Below are 20,905 nucleotides of genomic sequence, written 5' to 3' on the forward strand. Positions count from 1 at the left end.
ACGAGGAAATATGGAATATTGGATAACATTTACATGACAGAATTGCCTTTTAGAATAGTCTTCCCAAGAGAAGAACAGAGCAATTGGTTATCTAATACAAAATGATCTGAAAATATATACATGTAAGTTAACATTACACAGACTTAGCAGTTTGTATTTATGTATTTTGGAATATATATGCATATATATGTATATTATAAATGTGTATATATGTGTATGTGTGTGCATGTATGTAACAATAATGAATGAAAAAAGAGGCCATGATTTTGAAAGAAAGCAAGGAGATGTGTATGGGAGGGTCTGGTGGATGGAAATAGAAGGGAGGAAATGATGGACTTTATATTTTAAAGTCCAAAGATAGAAATATTAATAATTAAAAAGCATCAAATTGATGTGATTAGATTTGGAAATTTTAGAATTTGGAATTATGATTTTGAAATTTTTAAGTGTCTACACTTACAGTTATTTACTTTCTGCCTTTTAAAAACAAATATAGGAAAAATAATACACACTTTACCAAGTAAGTACCTTCTACATGGCCAGTCCAGGACTGGAAATGCTTCATGAGATATTTGAGTTTTAGTAAGATCCTTTGTAGGTACCATAGACATGCACAGTTCTCCACATGGAAGTAGGCTCCAATCAGATACCAGGACTCCAGAACCCTAAGTAGTGCTGGTCCCAAGAGCTTCCTTACCACAGTCCGAGGCATGCCTGTCTCTTAGTTATTAGCATGGTTAATTCATGTTTTGTAACACATTTTTCACTAAAAATTACCAAAAAAAGGGTTTAATTATTTATACATCATTCCCAATTCCTCACATTTTAAAAGGATATTAAATCTTTTGTTTCTCCTGAATAAAAAACATGAGAAATATAGAACTCTAAGAAATCTACTACATTTTGAGGTACTTCTAATTATTTGAACAGTAGTAACAATTTTGGCATATAATGTGTACACGATCCCACAACTGTTTGCAAGTACATACAAGAATATTTTGTATGTAGTTTTGTTCAAATAAAGTAGGGTGGGGCAAATACTTGATTTCCCCTGGGAAATAATTATTTATTTTCTTAATTTAGTGACCTGAGATGTCAGAAATGTTTTTTTAAATAATTTTAGTATTTTCTTTTAAAATGATAATATCAGTAATTACCCCTGTTTACATTGCAACACTGAGAGATACTTGCTTCAAAGGACAAACTGAAAAGTTGCTGTGACACTCACATGTCATTTGCAAGGGTAAGAGTGAACAGGATGGGATGGCATATGAAATTGTTGGGGGTTTTGATAGTTCTGAATTAAACCTCGTTGGTCTTTATAAAGAAAGCATTATTGCAAGCTGTTCATGGTTTATAGAGTGGGCATATTTCTGCAGCAAATTTATTCTTTCCCATTTATACTACCCACTGCCAGCCACAGTTACCTCCATTGTCTCAAGCCTAAAAACAGGTCTATTATAGCTGCTCTTTGCAAATGATACACTTGATACATTATATATTTATATATTATTTCAACAGTAACTCCTACCTTCCATCTGTAAGGTATATTAAAGGTTCTCACAGCTCTGAGTGGCTTCAATTAAAAGATAATTATACATGAAACTTCTTCCCATAAAACAATAATCTAAACATATCTTTTAATTCATTTAATGATGATGTCATATTTTTAAGATCAAAGGCATTCACTTGGTAGTGCTTTTAAGTTATTTACATATCTACTGGGCATCTCATAATACAACATCCTAAGTTATAGTATCGAAATGCTGTAGAGTTGGGACAAGTGTTTCTAAAATACAGATGTGGGTCACTGATGGGGCTGAGTGGGTAAAGGTGCTTGCTTCCAAGAGAGATAACATGAGGTAGATATTGGAGATTCACATGGTAGAGAGAATAGACTTCTACAAGTTCTTTCTGACCTGCACATATGCTCCCTGGTACTTGTACACACACACACACACACACACACACACACACACACACACACACACACAAATGTATATGGTAAGTTTTTGTTTTTAATACAGAAGCATAATTTTCTAAATCTTTTCTAGAACTTCAAACCAATGCCTGGCAAGGAAACTTTGAGCAGCCACTGTATTCCCATGAAGACAGTTGACAGATTGAAGGTTGGCAAGCAATCTGGATTACTGAGTGAGAAACCCAGTGAAAGTCACAGATACGTTTTCTATATCCTCAGAGCTAACAGGGGAGCCATATATATGCTGTCCATTCAAAGTCTGTAAGTGAAATAATGAAAAAAGAGCACTGAGCAGACTCTGTAGTAGGATGATGTGCCTGTTAAAGATCCATGTCTAAAGGATTGGTTTCTAGCTCACAGCACCATTGCGAGCAAGAGAAAGCATTAGGAGATAGAACATAGGTGCAAGAAAGCTAGACTATTAATGTCATATGATTTGAATATTTATTATGAGACTATATATAGTCACTATAGGGCAACCCATCCTTTACATTCTCCTATTAAAATGTACTATTTTGCCATAGGTCACAAATCAAGTACCAAGCAACTATTGACTCTAGCTGTGAGTTAAAGTAAACATTTACGACATTTAAGTTGGCTACCAAAGCCCTCTTAGTGCAGAAGGCAGCATGGCAGTCTCATAAGTTGGCTATAGCTGGTCTTCTCTGTCTAATGCACAATCCTACTAAAACACCAAAAAAGCCCTGTCCAAGATCAGTCCCCAATTGGAATGAAAGCATACAATCCTTGAATATATTTGAAGAGGCAAGGAAAGGGTATATGGAGTATCCCTGTAAAAGATCATGTGTGTAAGGCTTAGTTCAGAACAGGTGGATATAATATTTAAGGGGTAACTGGTTTAAGGGACTCTTATCTTTCCAAGGGACTTCATTCACTTTGGATTCAGAATTTGATGACAATTTTGGGACTTGGTGAAGATGTGATCAAGGTGGGAAAAGCAGTTCAGTGGGATCTTGCTTTGAAAGGTATCTGGTCTTTAGGCTTTCCTCCGCCTCATTTTCTGCTTTTGGGTCTCCAGGAGGTAAGCAAGTCTGCTTCATGCTTCGCTGTTATGATGTCCAGCCTAATGAACGGTCCTAGCAAAGGGATTAGACATCCATGGAATGAAACCATTGAAATCAGCCAAAATAAATACTTTGTCTTATTTTTCTTTTTCTGTCAAGGATTTATCACAGTGAGAAAAAGTTAGCTATTCTGACCCTGCTTCTTGCTGGACGCTCAAGCAAGAAAGCTGGCCCTGACCCTTACCAGGAAAGCTGGCCCCTGCACTCAGGAGAGATCTCTCTACCCCTCATCATAGGCAAGAAAGAACTAACCCTGAAGGCATGGGCATAGGGGTGCTGGCTCTGTCCCCTTCCCCTAGATGGGTGGCCGTAGCGGCCAGGATTGAGCAGCTCAGCTACCACCCATGCCCACAGCCAAGACTTGGGTTGCCCCACCCTAACATCTACACCATCTAGGACCTGCTGGAGCTCATGAAGGGACTATTCCTGTAGATTACTACCAACAGGATCTCCATGATTCGAATCAGCCTGCGGATATCCGAGAGGAGTTTTGGTGAGGATCCAGTGATGATGGTGTGCTAGAATCCAGAGGCCTTGAACCAGACTAGTGACTCATTGCAATGGACACTTGCTAGCAAAGCTGATTGGACAAAAGGGTATACTATGTGATACACCACTTCCAATGCCACCAGGATGAAGAGGTTTTGGAGAGGCAGGAAAGAAGGAGAAGTGAAGAAGATTTTTTTCTCTTTCTTGTTTTTGATTTTGTTTGTCTGTTTGTTTGTTTTGCTTTGGTTTTAATTTTTAAAAATTTTCTTGGGGGGGGCATGCTGCAGGGGTGAGGGGAAGATATGGGAAGACTGGGAGGTGAGCAGCTCATGATGTGAAGTTCCCAAAGACTCAATAAAGAAATTGTGTTTAAAAAGTTAGTTATTACAGGGACAGAATACTTGCTGTTGAATAGAGAGAGCATGGTCTGAAGAAATACTGCATTTTCATTGATGAAATTCCCAACTCTCCATAAGCATTGTTACATATGCAAAGAGGCTGGAAGATTTGACTAGTAACAAAGGAGAAAGGAAAGAAGTGGTGGGGGGGTGCGAGGGGAGGGGAGTGGGGAGGTGGGGGTGGGGGGATGAGGGCACAAATTATCTAGAGATTAGAGCTAAATGGTAGGAAATCTAAATTAGGTATTATTAAAATGCTAAAGAAAATAGAGGAGGAAATAGACAAAACAAAATCAAAAATAGTTTGCTTATTTTATAAGGGAGAATTCCAAAGGAATTATATATTCTTTTAAATCTTAAAAAAAGTATGTATTATTCTAGGGGTCAGTAAACAATGGCCTGCAGTTTGAGTTGAGTCCATTGAGTGTTTGTTTTTGCTTTTTTTAAAAAAATAATTTTACTAAAATACAGCTATTTCCATTTCTTTATGTATTATTTATAATTGTCATAAAGCAGAATATTTGGTTTTAATAGAATCCACATAGCATGTCATGGTTTGAATGAGAATGGCTCCCATAAGCTCACAGTTTTGAATGTTTAGTCATCACGGAGTGGCACTATTTGAAAGGATTAGAATGTGTGGAGGATGTGTGTCACTGGGGGGTAGGCTCTGAGGTTTCAAAGAGCCCAACACAGGCTCAGTGTCTTTCTCTTCCTGCTGGCTGTGGATCAGGATGTAGAACATGTAGAAATCTCAGCTCTTTCTCCAACACCATGTCTGCCTGTGAGCTGCCATGACAATAATGGACTCTGAAACTGTAAGCCAGCCCCAATAAAACACTTTCTTTTATAAGAGTTGTCATGGTCCTGGTGTCTCTTCACAGCAATAGAACACTGAGTAAGACACATATAAAGTCTACCACATTTACTATTTTGTCAGTGTGGAAAAAAATCTTGACAGCTTAATTATTCCATATTAAATTGGAACTGTGAAAAATCAAATAATGGAAAATTTATTAGATTTTGAAAATGCTATAAAATTTGACATATAAATTATTTACAGTTCTAAGATTTAAATATTGTAACTTAAATCCCAAAACTTCACTGTATGAATTTTTGGAAAATAAATAGGCTTCTGCCCATCTTAAAAGAAGTCATGCTTTTTAGCTTTCTTTGGCATTACTGAATACAAAAATAATTATTTGAGTTCTAGAGGACATGACTCAGGCAAATTCTTAGTTTGGCAACATTACTGAAAAGGTAACTAAATGCTTGGTCTTGAGTAGTTAGAATGAGAGTATCTACATTCCTTCAAGACAGGCCAAAGAAACTAGAAATACATGGGTATCAAAGTCAACCAATGTTGTAATTAGTATTGATACTAGTTCACTATAACAGATACTATGGCTGATATCAATCCCACTTAATGGGCTTTTGAGTGACTGTTTATTGATTCAGTGAAAAAAACTCCCATGTGATTATAATGCTCAGCCATGATCAAAACTACTGCTCTCCTCTCTCTCTGCTGCTTGCTATGTTCTAGCTTTTGTATAAAACATTTATAAAAACAGAATGGGTAGCTCCTATTTCTTAAGACTACTGTACACAGTTAATATTTGAAAATTGAAAACTTGTGCTAGGTCTGTACCAGTTGGCCCAGGGTCCTGACTTCTTCTTGTTCATTATAGAAACAATAATTTTGCATACATTTTGCCTTACTATATCTGCTCCACAATAATCTATTGGGGATATTATTTCCTTTCCCTTAATTAAGATCTAATAATAAAGTAGATTAACCCTCTTCTAAATAATGTGCTGAAAATTTGGGCAATGAAGTAGTTGGCAACTTTGTGTGTGTGTGTGTGTGTGTGTGTTGTAGTAATGGAGAAAAATTCAGCAATACATAGATAGAGAATATGAGAGCAAAATAAACTAACCTATGCTCATGTTCTATCTCTGCACATTCTTGCCTCCCTCTCTTGGTTTCTTTTTGTCTGTTTCTTTTCATCTCTACCTTTTTTTTGAAAAGTGCAACCAGTGAAAGTAAAGGAGAAACGACAGCCTTACATCAAGACTCAACCTCTTTGACATCTCTTACCAGAATGTCAAACTTTCAATGACTAGATAAAGCATGCCTTCAATGGTATGTTTGTTTAATGACATTCTGAGGACTAGGGCCAGAGAATTCAGGATCAGAATTCTAAGAGAGAAAATGTATACCTATAACTCTTCTTTCTTTATAGAGGCTCTTTCACTAGGATAATATTGTTAGCCTCTTTCAGCCCTCCTTCATGCCATCATTCACTCTTCTCCAGGGAAAGGAGAGTGATATACCTGCCTGATGAATTTGAAAAAAATCTTTCGTAAGCTTGTTCTCATTTCCTTTGCTTTAAGATATGTTCTTTTGCTGCGACATATATTCTGATATACCTACAAAACCTGTTTCTTCAGGGGTATGTATGTGCATGTGCGTGCGTGCGTGTGTGTGTGTGTCTGTGTGTGTGTGTGTGTAAGAAAAAAGATTGAAAATGAAACGGGGGTGTATGTATGTTTGTTTATGAAGTTTAAGAAAACAATAGCCTTTTGATGACTGGGTTTAACTTTTTATCTCACAAGGTGTCCAAGCAAACATCACAGGTATTTGTTGGTAGGAATTGTTCTGTATTGACCAAAGGAGTCCATAATGTAAGGACAGCAATTACTACATATTTCTACAAATTATTGGACTGAAAAAACTGCATCTGTGTGGTAAGATGTATTGCTTTCAAATGATTAAAAACTACAAATGAAATGGATGAACCTGAACTCTTCAGCTGTCAATATATTACTGTAAATAAGAAAATAAGCATTTTTGGACTATCTATACTATCTACACTCAGCATTGTCTTCCACATTAGGGAAAGGCAAACTAAAATAACATAGTATTTACCCTTAAATAACTCAAACCAATTTTTCAGCATGACTGAGCACCAATTTTATATTTTAAACTGATTAATAATGCAATTTTTTCTAACTAGTTTATAACTGAGAGTTCATAAGACATACTCAGCTATTGTTTATAGATGATAAAATTTCATTTCAAAGTTAGTCTTTGCCTGCTTATTTATGAAACTGTTATATGCATGCACTGTGTCTATGTGTGTTTTGTTTGCAACATATACTGTAATTTACACATTAAAAGGTTAGAAATTATCAGCCTATCTATTTTGAATAAACTCTTGCAGTAGACTATAAATAATTGATTGCAATTTAATTAGCTTTATTTATACCTACAAACGTAAGACAATAAAATCCATTGAAGATTAAATGTTGAAGTGATAAACTCCTCCAGAGGAAAAGATACCATCTTTAAAGTAATTATGATTTGTGAGAGTCTCAATTGCTCTGTATCGTAAGCATTATTGAGTGCTGGTTCTTAAAGTAGGACTTTGGGGGACAACAGGAGTGAGTCTTCAGAGAACTTGTTTTCTATTTTTGACAGACTTCGTAGATTGGAAAATGAGGATGACTGTAAGACAACTGTCATTTCAAACACAGATCAATTTATATGACTGGAACATGTAAATGTGACAGTCAGGATACATAAGCAATGAGAATATATACATAGGCATCTTAGGTTTGTGTATTTTCAAATGCATAGATTGTATGTTTATGCATTCCTACCAATGTGTATTCTCATATGTAATCATAATTTATGTGTCAAATACTTGCGACATCTATCTTCCATCTTTTCTCAGTTTTTTTCCTTATCTACTTATTTATCCATAGCTGCTAATTAGCAATGTGTGGGTTTCTTAAATTTTATTTTAAGGAGTGATTTTAAAACTCAGTATGAAATTTCATTCAATGAAGATATTAATTCAACACACTTGCCTGACTTAATAATAATTTGCAAACAGGAAATATAAAATATAAAATATTTCACCTATTATTCCCTCCCACACACCCAAAAAACTAAAATGATGCTACTTCCATTCTGTAAAGAGCAAACCAAGACTTGAATGTGATCATATGACTATCTTGAGGACACGTTGCACAGAGCACTGTAGTCTAGGTCAGATGATTTCTAATCAAAAGATCAGAAGGCTATGTGGCTTTAAGAAGAGAGAATGGGTCTCAAAACAATTGTGCCCAGGATGTAACTTTCACTCTTCACCTCACATAAGTAGACTGCTTCTTGAAGATCTTCCTTTCCTGTAACAACTAAGAAGGGAGCACTCACGGCTGATGTTCTCTCTTATCAAGGGCATAAGCACATCAGTTGCTTATTAACTTTTCAAATGTTTAATTCTTTCAGGATTCACAATTTAAAATTTCATTTCTTCTGTTTCATAGAGTGTATCTGCCTCCATTATTAGATGGCCTGCACTCAAATAATGAAAACTCCTTCATTACTCTATGCAAAAATTAAATACAGAAAGCAAAAATTTTCTATGAAAAAGTGATATTCACTTTTACCTAGTTTGTAAGGATTGGCTTATCATTTATTTAATTCCTGCCACCATTCTATTCATGGCCACAAGAAGAATTGTATATAGACATATTTAAATTAAAAAGGGAAGAAAGTGGAGATGATCCAAGATGGCGGAGACAAGCAGACGCAGGTAGGCCTGTGGCAGCGGCCAGTGGAGGTGGATGGGCCCGGCGGCAACAGCCGACAGGGACATTTAGACCTGGTGGCAGCTGGCAGAGACATTCAGGCCCAGCAGCGGCCCACAGAGGTGGACAGGCCCTGTGGCAGAGATAAGTAGACGGAGGTCAACAGCCCGGCGCCGGCGGCCGACAGAGACATTCAGGCCCGGCAGCGGCGGCCCACAGAAATAGACGGGCCGCGCGGGGGGAGACGGGAGATGGGCGGACGCAGGTCGGCGACCTTAGGAGGTGGACAGCCCGGTGGCAGCGGCCGACAGGGACATACAGGCCCAGCGGCGACCGGCAGAGACATACAGGCCCGGTGGCGGCCCGCAGAGGTGGATGGGCCCAGCAGCAGTGACAAGCAGAGGTGGGTAGGCCCGCAGCGGCAGCCGGCAGAGATATACAGGCCCGTTGGTGGCCCACAGAGGTGGATGGAGCCAGCGGCAGCTGACAGGGACATACAGGCCCAGCGGTGGAGACAAGCGGAAGCAGGTGGGCCTGTGGTGGTGGGCCACAGGGGTGGACAGGCCCGGGGACAGAGAGGGGCGGACGCAGCTTGGAACGGGGACGCCCCTAGCCCCAACATCTGGGGAAGAGGCTATCTCCGTGGGTCGGAACCAGGGCGAGTCTGGACACTCCCTCTGGGGACAACCCAGGGCCCAACTGCTGATCCTGTGAAACCCAACAACTTGGAGGTGTTGGTGAGACTACCCTGCTCAGCTGAAACCCATCTGGGAGAGGATTCAGATGCCTACAGTTTGAAGTCTGAAGAAACAAGATCAGCTGAGGAGTTGACAAATGAACAAAACGTGATCTGGGAACACAGAAGAAGGCGCTACCCAGCCACTAAACCAGATCACCAGAATCATAAGTATATACTTCACCGACTGAAATCAGCTGTCCCTGAAGAAACAGCCCAATAGCACCAATTTAACCAAGAACCCCTACTAAACCAAGACTAAAAATTAGAACAAGAGAGGCACTCTCAGACACAGACACCACCTGCACCGCACAGAGGAAAAGATGAGTAGACGCCAGTGCAAAAATACAGGCAACAACATAAAGACCTATATGGCAACATCAGAACCTAGTGATTCTACACCTGCAAGACCTAAACATACCATGACAGAAGAAACAGAAGAAATCAACCCTAAAAATGACTTTAAGAAGATGATAGAGGCCCTTAAAGAAGAAATAAAACATTCCCTCAATGAGGAAATAAAAACTTTCCTTAAAGAGGAAATGAAAAACTGCCTTAAAGAGGAAATAAAAACTTTCCTTAAAGAGGAAATGAAAAACTCTCTTAAAGAGGAAATAAAAACTTCCCTTAAAGAGGAAATGAAAAACTCTCTTAAAGAGGAAATAAAAAACTCCTTTAAAGAAATGGAAGAAAAAACGAACAAAAAATGGGAAGAAATCAAATCAAGCCAAGAAAAAGCAATTAAACAGATGAAAGAAACATTCCAAGACCTGAAAAATGAATTTGAGACAATAAAGAAAACACATGCTGAGGGAATGCTGGAAATAGAAATCCTGACTAAACGATCAGGAACTACAGAAACAAGCATAACCAACCGATTGCAAGAGATGGAACAGAGAATCTCTGACACTGAAGACATGATAGAGAAAATAGATTCGTCAGTCAAAGAAAATACTAAAGACAAAAAAGTCGTAACACAAAACGTCCAGGAAATTTGGGACACCATGAAAAGACCAAACCTAAGAATAATAGGGATAGAAGAAGGAGAAGAATGCCAACTCAAAGGCACAGAAAATATATTCAACACAATCATAGAAGAAAACTTTCCTAACCTAAAGAAAGAAATACCTATGAAGATACAAGAAGCTTATAGAACACCGAATAGGCTGGATCCAAAAAAAAACGTCCCCTCGCCACATAATAATCAAAACACTAAACACACAGAACAAAGAAAAAATATTAAGAGCCGCAAAGGAAAAAGACCAAGTAACATATAAAGGTAAACCCATCAGAATAACACCAGACTACTCAATAGAGACTATGAAAGCTAGAAGATCATGGACAAATCTCATGCAGACACTAAGAGACCACGGATGCCAACCCAGACTATTATACCCAGCAAAACTCTTAATCACCATAGGTAGAATAAACAAAATATTCCAAGATAAAACCAAATTTAATCAATACCTCTCTACAAACCCAGCCCTACAGAAAGCACTAGAAGGGAAAATTCAACCCAAAGAAGCTCAACACATCCATGAAAAATCAAGCAATAGATAATCCCACACCAACATACACCACAGAAGGACAACACAACACAACCACAAAAAATAACAGGAATTAACAATCACTGGTCATTAATATCCATCAATATCAATAGTCTCAACTCACCTATACCTGGAGATATCTGAGCAGGCTTCAGATTTTGACAGTTGATGAAAGATACGACAAGCATTAATGTGTGGGTGAAAAGCTTGGTGAAATTCTGAGTGAAGTTTTAGTTAAAGTTGGTTGAACTTGGGATTGACTGGGAGGCCAAAGATTTAAAAAGCAGAAGATTCTCTCAAGACACAAGTTGTGTGATAATAGTGTGTTTTGTGTGTGTGAATGACAATTTGTAAATGTTGAATTCTAGGCTTCGACAATCATTGTCAGTGCAGATCAAGCTGATGCTGAGAAAGATGCATCACAAGCACAGGCTGGAGGCTGGGGGCTAGATGGTTTTGAGGAAGAGGTCTTGGTGGACTCTTTCATGGAGCAAAGGGAAGCAATGCCTTCTGGGAAATGAGCTAAGTTTTAATCTAGTCTTTAAGATTAGAAGTCAAAAACAAAAATATTAAGGAAAGGAAAACCTAATTGATCTTTGAAGTATTGTTATGTGGAATTGAGTGGGACTTTTGAGGCTTTTCTTCCAGAGAACAGGGACTTGGTTGTCAGGCCTATGTTAGGCCTAAACCTTGGTGCCATGTAGTTGTACTTAAATCATTTCAATGGAAAGTGTCTTAGTGATTGGAACTTCTAGTGCAGTTTGGAGTTCTTCCATTTGAAAAATGTGATATTTGCATGGGATTGTTTGAATTTTGTTTTCTAGTCCCTCCCCATCACTACCCTCATAGTCTGAAGGTAGATTTTTCTTTCGATAAAGGAACAAAAAAAGTGAACATCTTGTTTGTAAATGGGTATCTAGGAGCTAGTGGTAAACTTGAAATGGTAGAATTCTTTAAAGCCTAATTCTAGGTATTTCTTAAGAAAATGTATCTTAATTATTTTTGAACCTGTATTCACCTTGTTTTTTTCAAATATCTTAAGTTATATTTTCTTTTTCAGAGCTGCTTCTTATTTGGGGCTATTTTTTTTTAATTGAGGCGTAATCCATAAAAGGGTATATTGTTTTGATGAGACTCTCTATAACTGTGGCTGGATGTATTTCTTTAGTCCTCCAAGAAGGACCATTTTACTTTTTTAGAGTTACTTTTTAAAGTCATGAGATCAACAACTTGGACTACTATGCATGTAAGTGCTAATGCAAATTAAAGCCCAAGTTGACCTCCAGCAGCAGTTCATTCTATGTTGACAGTGAGAAAACACTTTGCCTGTTAGGGTACTGTTACTCGTGGACTGAAATGCTGAAGAAACCCCTCCCCCTATTTTGTTTTTTGCAAAAATCAAGGTATATTCTAGGGTTTCCTGGTTGACCTCAACAGATAAACTGAGATGATAGTTTTAGTTCAGAATTGATCTGAATGTAGATTTACAGTCTACGTGTACAGCTGGCTAAGTGAGATTGCTTTCACAGTTCTGCATGTATCCCATCGGCTCCCCATTAGTCACTGAACTCTTAAAACTGGTATTGTAACATTACCACAATGTTTTGCGCCAATTTTATAAACTTTACAGTGCAATATGTGTTCCTTTTCTGAGGCAAACCAAAGGTATATTTCTCAAGGTTCTGCTTCTATCAGCAGCGTTGATGGAGGATTTTTTATACATTTGTAATAGATAGAAATAAACCAGAAAAAAAAAGAAGAAAAAAAAAGTGGTGGAGGAAAAGGTGAACACTGCAAGAATACTCAAAAGGGCTGAGAGTTGCAAACGCCAAGAATGGCTTTGCATAGTAAATGGAATAGAACAGCTCTGAACTATAGCTTACTTTTCCTGGTTTGGTCTGACAGAATGATTGAATGCTTTTGTACAAAAATCAGAGCCTTAAAAACAAGGATTTGGTGAGATTGTAAAATGGTGTGCCACTTTGGCAAAACAGTTTGGTGGTTGGTCAAAATGCAAAACATTGTTACTCTGTTACTCAACAATTCTACCCTTAGGAATATATCCTCAAACTACTGAAAATGTGCACCTATGAAACATGTACATGAAGGTTTACAGCAGTGTGTTGCTAATAGTAAAAAAGTTAAAACAACTCAAATAGTTATCAAATACTGGAGAGAAATAAAATGTGGCTTATTCATACAATAGAATATTATTAAGACATAAAAATGAAGGAGAAACTGACAGATTAAATGACTTTGGTGAACCTTCATAATTTCATTTGTAGATCTTTCCATTTCTAATTTATAAATACATTTGGGGTTATAAATTATAAATGTACTGCCTCCTGTCAACATTGTATACTTCTATTTGATGATTTCTGTGTCAAACATTATATGGAAATGTTTCCAAGTATTTTCTGTATTAACTGTGAATGAATAGAACAAAATAAATTGCCTGTGATGGAAAAAAAAAAAGGAAGAAAGCTGATGATATATATATATATATATATATATATATATATATATATAATATGTTGCCATTATGTATAAAAGTATATATAAACATACACATATATGTTTATATATACACATACAAAATTTACATTTTAAAATTTCAAAACCAAATGTTATCTAATACCCCTACATAACAAATCAGCAACAGAATTGACATTTATCTGGCTATGTAGAAAGTAAAAAAAAATGTGTATTTTTCTGATAACATTTATGTAGCATATGAATGTATCTTTACGATAAAATAAGGCTCCATATAGCCAATAATTCACTGGTGTATAACATATAAACACACAGCCGGGCGGTGGTGGCGCACGCCTTTAATCCCAGCACTCGGGAGGCAGAGGCAGGCGGATCTCTGTGAGTTCGAGGCCAGCCTGGGCTACCAAGTGAGTACCAGGAAAAGGCGCAAAGCTACACAGAGAAACCCTGTCTCGAAAAACCAAAAAAAAAAAAAAAAAAAAAACAAAAAAAAAAAACAAAAAAAAAAAACAAAAAAAAAAAAAAACATATAAACACACATTTGTATGCACAGTGAAAGAAATAAGACTCTATGTACTTAAATGATTATCAGTTACATTACTGATAATTACAAATTTGATATATGAATGCATTATATAGCATTTGGTTTTAGACTTTCTAAAATGAGTTTTTTTTTTTGTTTTTCTGGTAATTAAATAAGTACTAATTCTACTTGGTTGGTACAGTTATTGCATAAGCTGTTCTTTTCATGCACAAGCAAGAATATTTACACAATGTGTGGTTTTGACTGACAGTGAGAACATGAAAAGCCAACAGAAGCCCAGTAAAGCATGGAGGCTCTTAATGTCACTGTGTTTAGTTCCTGCTTTTTTTTTCCTCCTTTCTGTTTTCTAGAGTGTTCACCTTGCCTGTGTATAGAGGACTTCATGTCTGCCAGGACAAAATGGCAGCAGCCTCTGAATAACGACAATGACTTGCACTTCAACAAAACCAAGCAAAATTGAATTGTGCTCAAAATATTCTGCACCATCGGCATCCGATAATCCTCTGGGCATATTTCATAAGATTCTGGAATTTAAAGTACAGGAATGTGACTGCTATTTTGAATATTACATTCTGTGAATAATTCAATGGTATCAGGGATAAAAGACATATTTTGGAAAATTTGGCCACATAATCTTTTGTGAGTAATTAAGTTTCTGTAGTGCAATGAACTATCATTTTCCTTATATTTTAACTGCATGAGAAATTTGATACCTAAGTCACACAGCTTTGTCATTCTCCAATTACTGAATAGTAAATGACATTTGATTAAAAAATGTACAGTGTTGCCGGGCGGTGGTGGCGCACGCCTTTAATCCCAGCACTCGGGAGGCAGAGCCAGGCGGATCTCCGTGAGTTCGAGGCCAGCCTGGGCTACCAAGTGAGCTCCAGGAAAAGGCGCAAAGCTACACAGAGAAACCCTGTCTCGAAAAACCAAAAAAAAAAAAAAAAAAAAAAAAAATGTACAGTGTTTTGAAATTATCATGTAGTATCTAATGAAACCTTGAATCGATCATGATACATAATTGAATTCTTACATGTGAAACTGAGGAAGATTTTGCTCAGATCTTTGTTCCAGCAGATAAGGAATATTTTCATTTAAATTGTCAGGATCTGTTAAAAACACAGGCTCAAGGAACAAAACAATTTACCTCCGAGTCACAGAAATCAGCTCCCTAACACATCCCTTTTTCCTTGGGGCATTTCTTCAGAGTGTTACTGATTTGATTGTACAACAGAAGGTTACATTCTCACATAGTGATCATTAGGAAAGAATAAACAGAGCAAGTAGTAAAGCTGACTTTGCACCTACTGAATGCTGCAAGTGTCTGTACTCATTGGATATGCATCTTGCAAAGCTCGGCTGTTCCCAGAAGGCCACTCCTTGAAGACTGAGAGAGCAGCGTCTGCTAGTGGTGCCTGCATGTCACAGAGAACAGAGAGAAGCTTTAGAGCAAGATGCTGGGAGGCAGAGCACTGGGAGGCAGCCTACAAACTGGGCTTCGACGTTTTCTTTTTGCTTTAGGAAACATGCGCATCATGAAATCGCTGTTTTGAATATTTTTATAATTCATGAGTCATACTGAGGAAGCAATGCATCAGCAACATTTTTGAAGTCTCTTCTTCAACTCCATTTACAAAGCATTTTACTAAAATTGTTCCATCAACTGCTTATTGGACAGACCTTCTTTATTTTTTTATAGAGCGAGGTCTTTCTAAGCGACTTACTAAGCAAACCTATAGCATGCAGTTCTGGGATACAAACATTATAGGGTTGGGTGGGTCATCTTACTGTACCTGTGGCATTCAGTGGACATTGGTTGAATGCCAGGTCGCCCGCAGGAGTCCTTTTCCACACCATTGATATAAGATAATCCTCTGGGCATATTTCATAAGGTGCTGGAATTTAAAGACAGATATGTGAATGTCAGCAGAGTTTATGTTCTCAAATGCTGGCAATAGGCATTCGTCAAACGCATCCAGATGCAGAATTCTTTCCTTTCTGTAAATAATGGAGTTAACTGACATGTTAGATATGTGCTTATAAAGAAACCATCAGGTCTCATTTAATAGTATCCAAACCCTTATGGGTTTTTGGAAAGCTTCTTAGTGTACAGGCTTTGAGGAGACAATGGAGTTTTCAAATAAATGGACACACTAAAATATGTTAACAAAAAAATTTATTGACCCCATAGATGTTAATTTTCCAGTAAACCAGTTCTGTTTTGCAATTATTAATAGCGCTGAAGCACTGAGAAATATGCATACACACACACACACACACACACACACACACACACACACACACACACACATGCATACCAGTCCAGCAATACTAGGCAGCTGCTCCACCACTGAGCCCAAGATACATTTTATTTCATCATTCAGGAATAACCATTGTAGTCATGGTTTATTTTATGAAAGCATATTGATTTGATCTTTATGCCATACTGCTTTTATAATCTCAATTTACTTACAGAGTAAAGAGACAGAAAGGCAAAATTTTAAATATTATATACTGAATTTTAATTATTTCTTTTAGAGATTATTATATAATTACACCCCTTTCCCCTTCCCTTTTCTCCATCCAACCTTCCCATCTGCATACCTCTCCTTGTTTTGTTTTGTTTTTTTCAAGTTCATGGTCTCTTTTTCCATTAATTGTTGTTACATGTATATGTGTGTGTGTGTATACAAATGTACAACCTGCTGAGTCTGTATAATGAATCATGAAATAATGAGATTCAACTCTGTACGTTCTACTTCAGAATTTTGGAACCCACTTTACATTTCAGTATTTAGTTGATGAAAAATGAGATTGCACACATTAGGTCTTTAAGTTATATTTTTTCTTCAAAGATTAATATTTCAGAATTGCACATGTCATCACACACAGGTTACTTCTCTTCTATCTCCTTTACAGATGAGGCCCTGAGGCTACCAAGAAGAGGGTTCCTTGTGGTGATAGACAAGTTGGAGTTATCAGTAAAGTTTGGGTCCTAGAGTCCTAACTCCTCCGAAGTTTCTTTGGGCTTTCTAAACATCGTCATTCATAACATCCTTCTGCCTCTGAATTAGTGTATGTGCATTTTTTCTAGATTCTCACTAAAGCACATGTTATTGTTTTCATTCTATGAGGTCTTTGCATAACGAAAGATTTGGTAGCTGATATTTCTTTCATTAGCCTGCTCTCTAATGGCATTTTCTTCATCTCCCCAAGGTTTTGCTAAAATGTTTAACTTAGCCTGAACTCAGTGGCCTTCCCCTGCAGCACTTTAGACTGGGACTTATCTACTGGGAATTCCTTTCTTCAGGATCTTAGCTCTCTTCTCTCTGGCATCCACCTAATATGTGTGCCATTTTCCAGTGTCCATATTCTGAATGTTCTCTGCATGGTCATCAATGCTATGTGCAATGCTCTCTTTAGATAATTCCAAAATTAATAGCAATTTTCACCTTTTAGCCCTTATTTAGAATCTTATCCCTGAATCCATTTAATTTCCCCAACTATGAATTAGAGTTGCACACTACTCTAATATACCATGTAGGAAAACAAAGAGGCAAATAAACTTGATTTTTTTCTTCATAATCCAAACATCCCCTTTATTATATGTTAACTCTAGATGAGAAAATAAAAGTCCATGGGGGTCACTAAATGAAAAAAAAGTCATCTAGCCAGGGTACCCTGTCCTTACCCCTATCAATAGTAAAAACAATGTCTTCCAAACTCCTTAAAAGTACCAGTTGTAACACAGGGCACATATGTTATACTGAGTCAGTGTCCCTTTCTGGTACTCAAAAAACGGGTTTTATCCTTGAATCTGTCATGGGAATGGTAGGGGTCCACAGGTTGGAATGTATCATATATACAAAGAAACAAAATAACTCACCCGGAAAAGGTCAAACTTAAGTACGGGTGGAGCAGCTTCTCTGCACCTTTCCTTCCCCAAGTAGCTCATTTAACAGCGGGGATATCAATTCCAGCAGCCACAATCAGCCAAGTAGCCATAGCCACTCACGTCCAGATGTAAGCTGGGAGACTTGTCCTACTTTTCCCCATAACTCAAAACATCAGGTTAAACATCTGTTCATCCCCCGTTCCCTTGATCTTTCTTTCTACCCTGGCCACTTACCCAAGTACTTACTCTGCTGAATTAGGGACCAAAGCTCACTGGCTTACCCCTGCACTTTGCTAGCCTGAACTAAAGAAAACCAATAGTGCAGAAGGATAGCAGACTGCTTCCTAGTTCTTTTAGTCAAAGGGAGGAAGCTGAGGAAAAATTAACTACAATTAGGGAAACCATTTCACACATTAAATGAAAATTCCACTTCACTCTAGAATCTGAAGGATTTAAAGGGGGCGGGACTTTTGGAAGAAGTGACATTTGACTGAGATGGTCAGTGTGAGGTCCATTGAGTGCTCCAGGCAGAGGGAGCCATGCGTACAAATGCGGTAAGTGACAGTGGGACATGAAGGACAACAGGATAGACAGAGTGGAACAATGGTGTGAGGGGACAGAGGGACACTGTAGGTTATGGGGCTGCAAATATCCAGGCGAAGGATGGTATGCTTCAGTTTTCAACCTTCAGACTAATTTGCTTTCACATAGACTAGATGGTAAAGACCTTTGGGGAAGCGAAAGAAACCGCACCATGATGACGTTAGGAAATGATAGTTGGACACCACGATGACGTTAGTAAATGATGGTTGGACTGAAGAGGAAAACAATTGAAGCAGCAAAGTCAACCCAGGAGGTAACTAAATAATTAGAGGAATGAAGAGGACCCAGAGTTCAAGGAGTATTCCTGCTGTCTGAGCAGAAGAACTATGGATAGAGATGCTAACTCACTACTTAAAACTCTTTCTCCCATGGCTCTGCAGCTCAGTAGGACAAAGGTAAGTGTGCTTGCTATGATGAAAGGGTGCTCACTGCAACTCTAATCTGTAATGACTCTAATTTAATTTCCAATACACCAGCCTCACAGAATTAATGTTCACACCCAAATATCCCACACTCATACTTTTCTATCTTCTATATATCTTACTTAAAACAATCTTTCTTCTCTCTTGTAAATGTAAAGTTCCCTTTTCTTTTTTTTGATAGATGAACGTACATAGGCCATTTTGAATCCAGGGTTAATATAGGTAACATACAAAAGGGGAAAAGAATATCAAGAATCTCTTTTCTCTAGCTCAGGTTTCTTACCTGAGCTTGGTTTAAATATACCGCCCTGGCTTGTGATAACAACTCGATGTGCTCAGGTACCTCCAAGGCAAACTGATGGCATCATCTGTCCCTCAGGACTCTCCCTCAGGTTTGGATCTAGGGGTGTAGCACACTGGGCATCCTTCATTGCAACCTGACTTCCATAGTCTCTTTCTTAAGCTTCCTCCTCTCTTCCATCCCGTCAGCTGCTGAACTGAGCTGCTCTGCCTTCTCAGTAGACTTGGAGTCCATCTGCCTCCCATAGTCACTTCCGATGCTTCTTTCTCTCCGCCTCCTTGGCATCATGGCGATTGTCCCAGGCCTCTTGGCTTTAGTCTGACTTTCCTTTAATCTGTTCTAAAAACTTCAAGTGTAGCACTTACAATATAACACATTTCCTTTGTGCTTAAATGTCCCTCTCTCCACAAAGCATCTCTCAGTGCCTCACTGAGTGCATAAATTTAGCATTTCTCACAGTGGACTGAAAGCATTTAGCTGTGCATGTACCACTTCCAAGATGATATATTTTAGGATGCTAAAATCACTTCATTTATTTCTTTTGTTGGCTATAATGAACTCCACAGGTGCTTTGTATGCAGGAGGTACCCAAAATATATCTGTTAAATCATTTTTACTGAGCAAAAACATCCACCTAGAAATTTCTGTGATGACAGAATTGCCCCTTATTTTCACTGTCTGGTGCAGTGGTCGCTAACCAGATTTGACTATTGAGTTCCAGAAATATGGCTGGTAGGTCTGAGGACTAGATTTTAAATTTCATTTAATGTTAGTAGAGATTTAAATAGCTATCATTTTTGGACACTGTTGTTAATAGATAACTATTTTATTAATGTAAATACAATCCCCCAAAATTATAGAATACTTTTAAATGGAAAATTAGAATAAGAGTTAAAGTCCACACAATTTGAGTATATTACATAATTAAAGCCATAAAAATACTATATAAAAATCTATTTTAAGGGTTCTGACTATCGTTTATCTAACATGACTATTAGACTTCAATATGTTTTGTTCCATCTGCACATCCAAGTTCGTTCCATTACACTTTTTTTTTTAACTTTCACTTTCCACATCATACATTTCTTTTGTTTTTAGTGCTTTCTATCTCAAATTTTCTTCAAGGATTTTCTGATTATGACTCTATATAAACCAATGGAAGAGTAATTTTGCACACTGAGAGACTTCATGTCCTTGTAGTGGTCTCAGAAAGCCTTTTCATTTAGTGTATTATGGGAAAGGCACATCCCTTTTGTGCCCTTCCCTCTGTGGTCAGAATGTGTGGTCATTGCATACATCAACCACTAGATGGCAATGGTGGGCTAAGAGGGACAATTGCTTTGCTTGTGAGTCTGCATCAGAACTGATGTTCAAAATCAAGGTGGGTTTGATCAGCAATGATCGGGTGAGAAATAGGTGTCACTGCTTAATATTTTGAAAATACATACTGCTTAGGGAAAAACAGAACATCTTTTTTTCAAGGAAGTATAATATTTAAAGTAGGCTGTGGTAGAATGCTTGGGTCAAGGACTAGTGTCTACACTCTCCATTCTCAACATCTTCCACCGCTACACTGGCCTCCTGGCTGTGTAGTCCTCCAGTCAGGCTCTCACATCACAGCTCATCCACTGCTACTCCTGTCTCAGCTGTCCCTCCTCATTGTCCTCGGACACCTGCGAGGCTCAGATCATCACCTTTAATCCTAACTCACATCTCACCATCTAAATGACTCCCTCAAATACCGCCCCTACCTTTGCTTTCTCATCTTCCAAAGCACTTGTCTATCACCTTGGTATGCAAAATATTTTT

General features: G+C 37.8%; 1 protein-coding gene across 4 annotated transcripts in view; it reads right to left on the reverse strand.

Annotated features, from left to right (window-relative positions):
- Adgrb3 (adhesion G protein-coupled receptor B3) overlaps positions 1–20,905 on the reverse strand; it is a 732,632-nt gene that overhangs the window by 406,297 nt on the left and 305,430 nt on the right. For all 4 annotated transcript variants that reach the window (XM_076557962.1, XM_042265766.2, XM_076557963.1 and 1 more), the window contains 2 exons: positions 15,669–15,770; positions 15,184–15,290 (listed from right to left, as the gene is read on the reverse strand). In XM_076557962.1, the coding sequence (XP_076414077.1) occupies positions 15,184–15,290; positions 15,669–15,770 (209 nt within the window). The remainder of the gene's footprint in view (positions 1–15,183; positions 15,291–15,668; positions 15,771–20,905) is intronic.

This window comes from Peromyscus maniculatus, chromosome 21 (assembly GCF_049852395.1).
Source record: "Peromyscus maniculatus bairdii isolate BWxNUB_F1_BW_parent chromosome 21, HU_Pman_BW_mat_3.1, whole genome shotgun sequence".
In the NCBI taxonomy this organism is placed as follows: domain Eukaryota; kingdom Metazoa; phylum Chordata; class Mammalia; order Rodentia; family Cricetidae; genus Peromyscus; species Peromyscus maniculatus.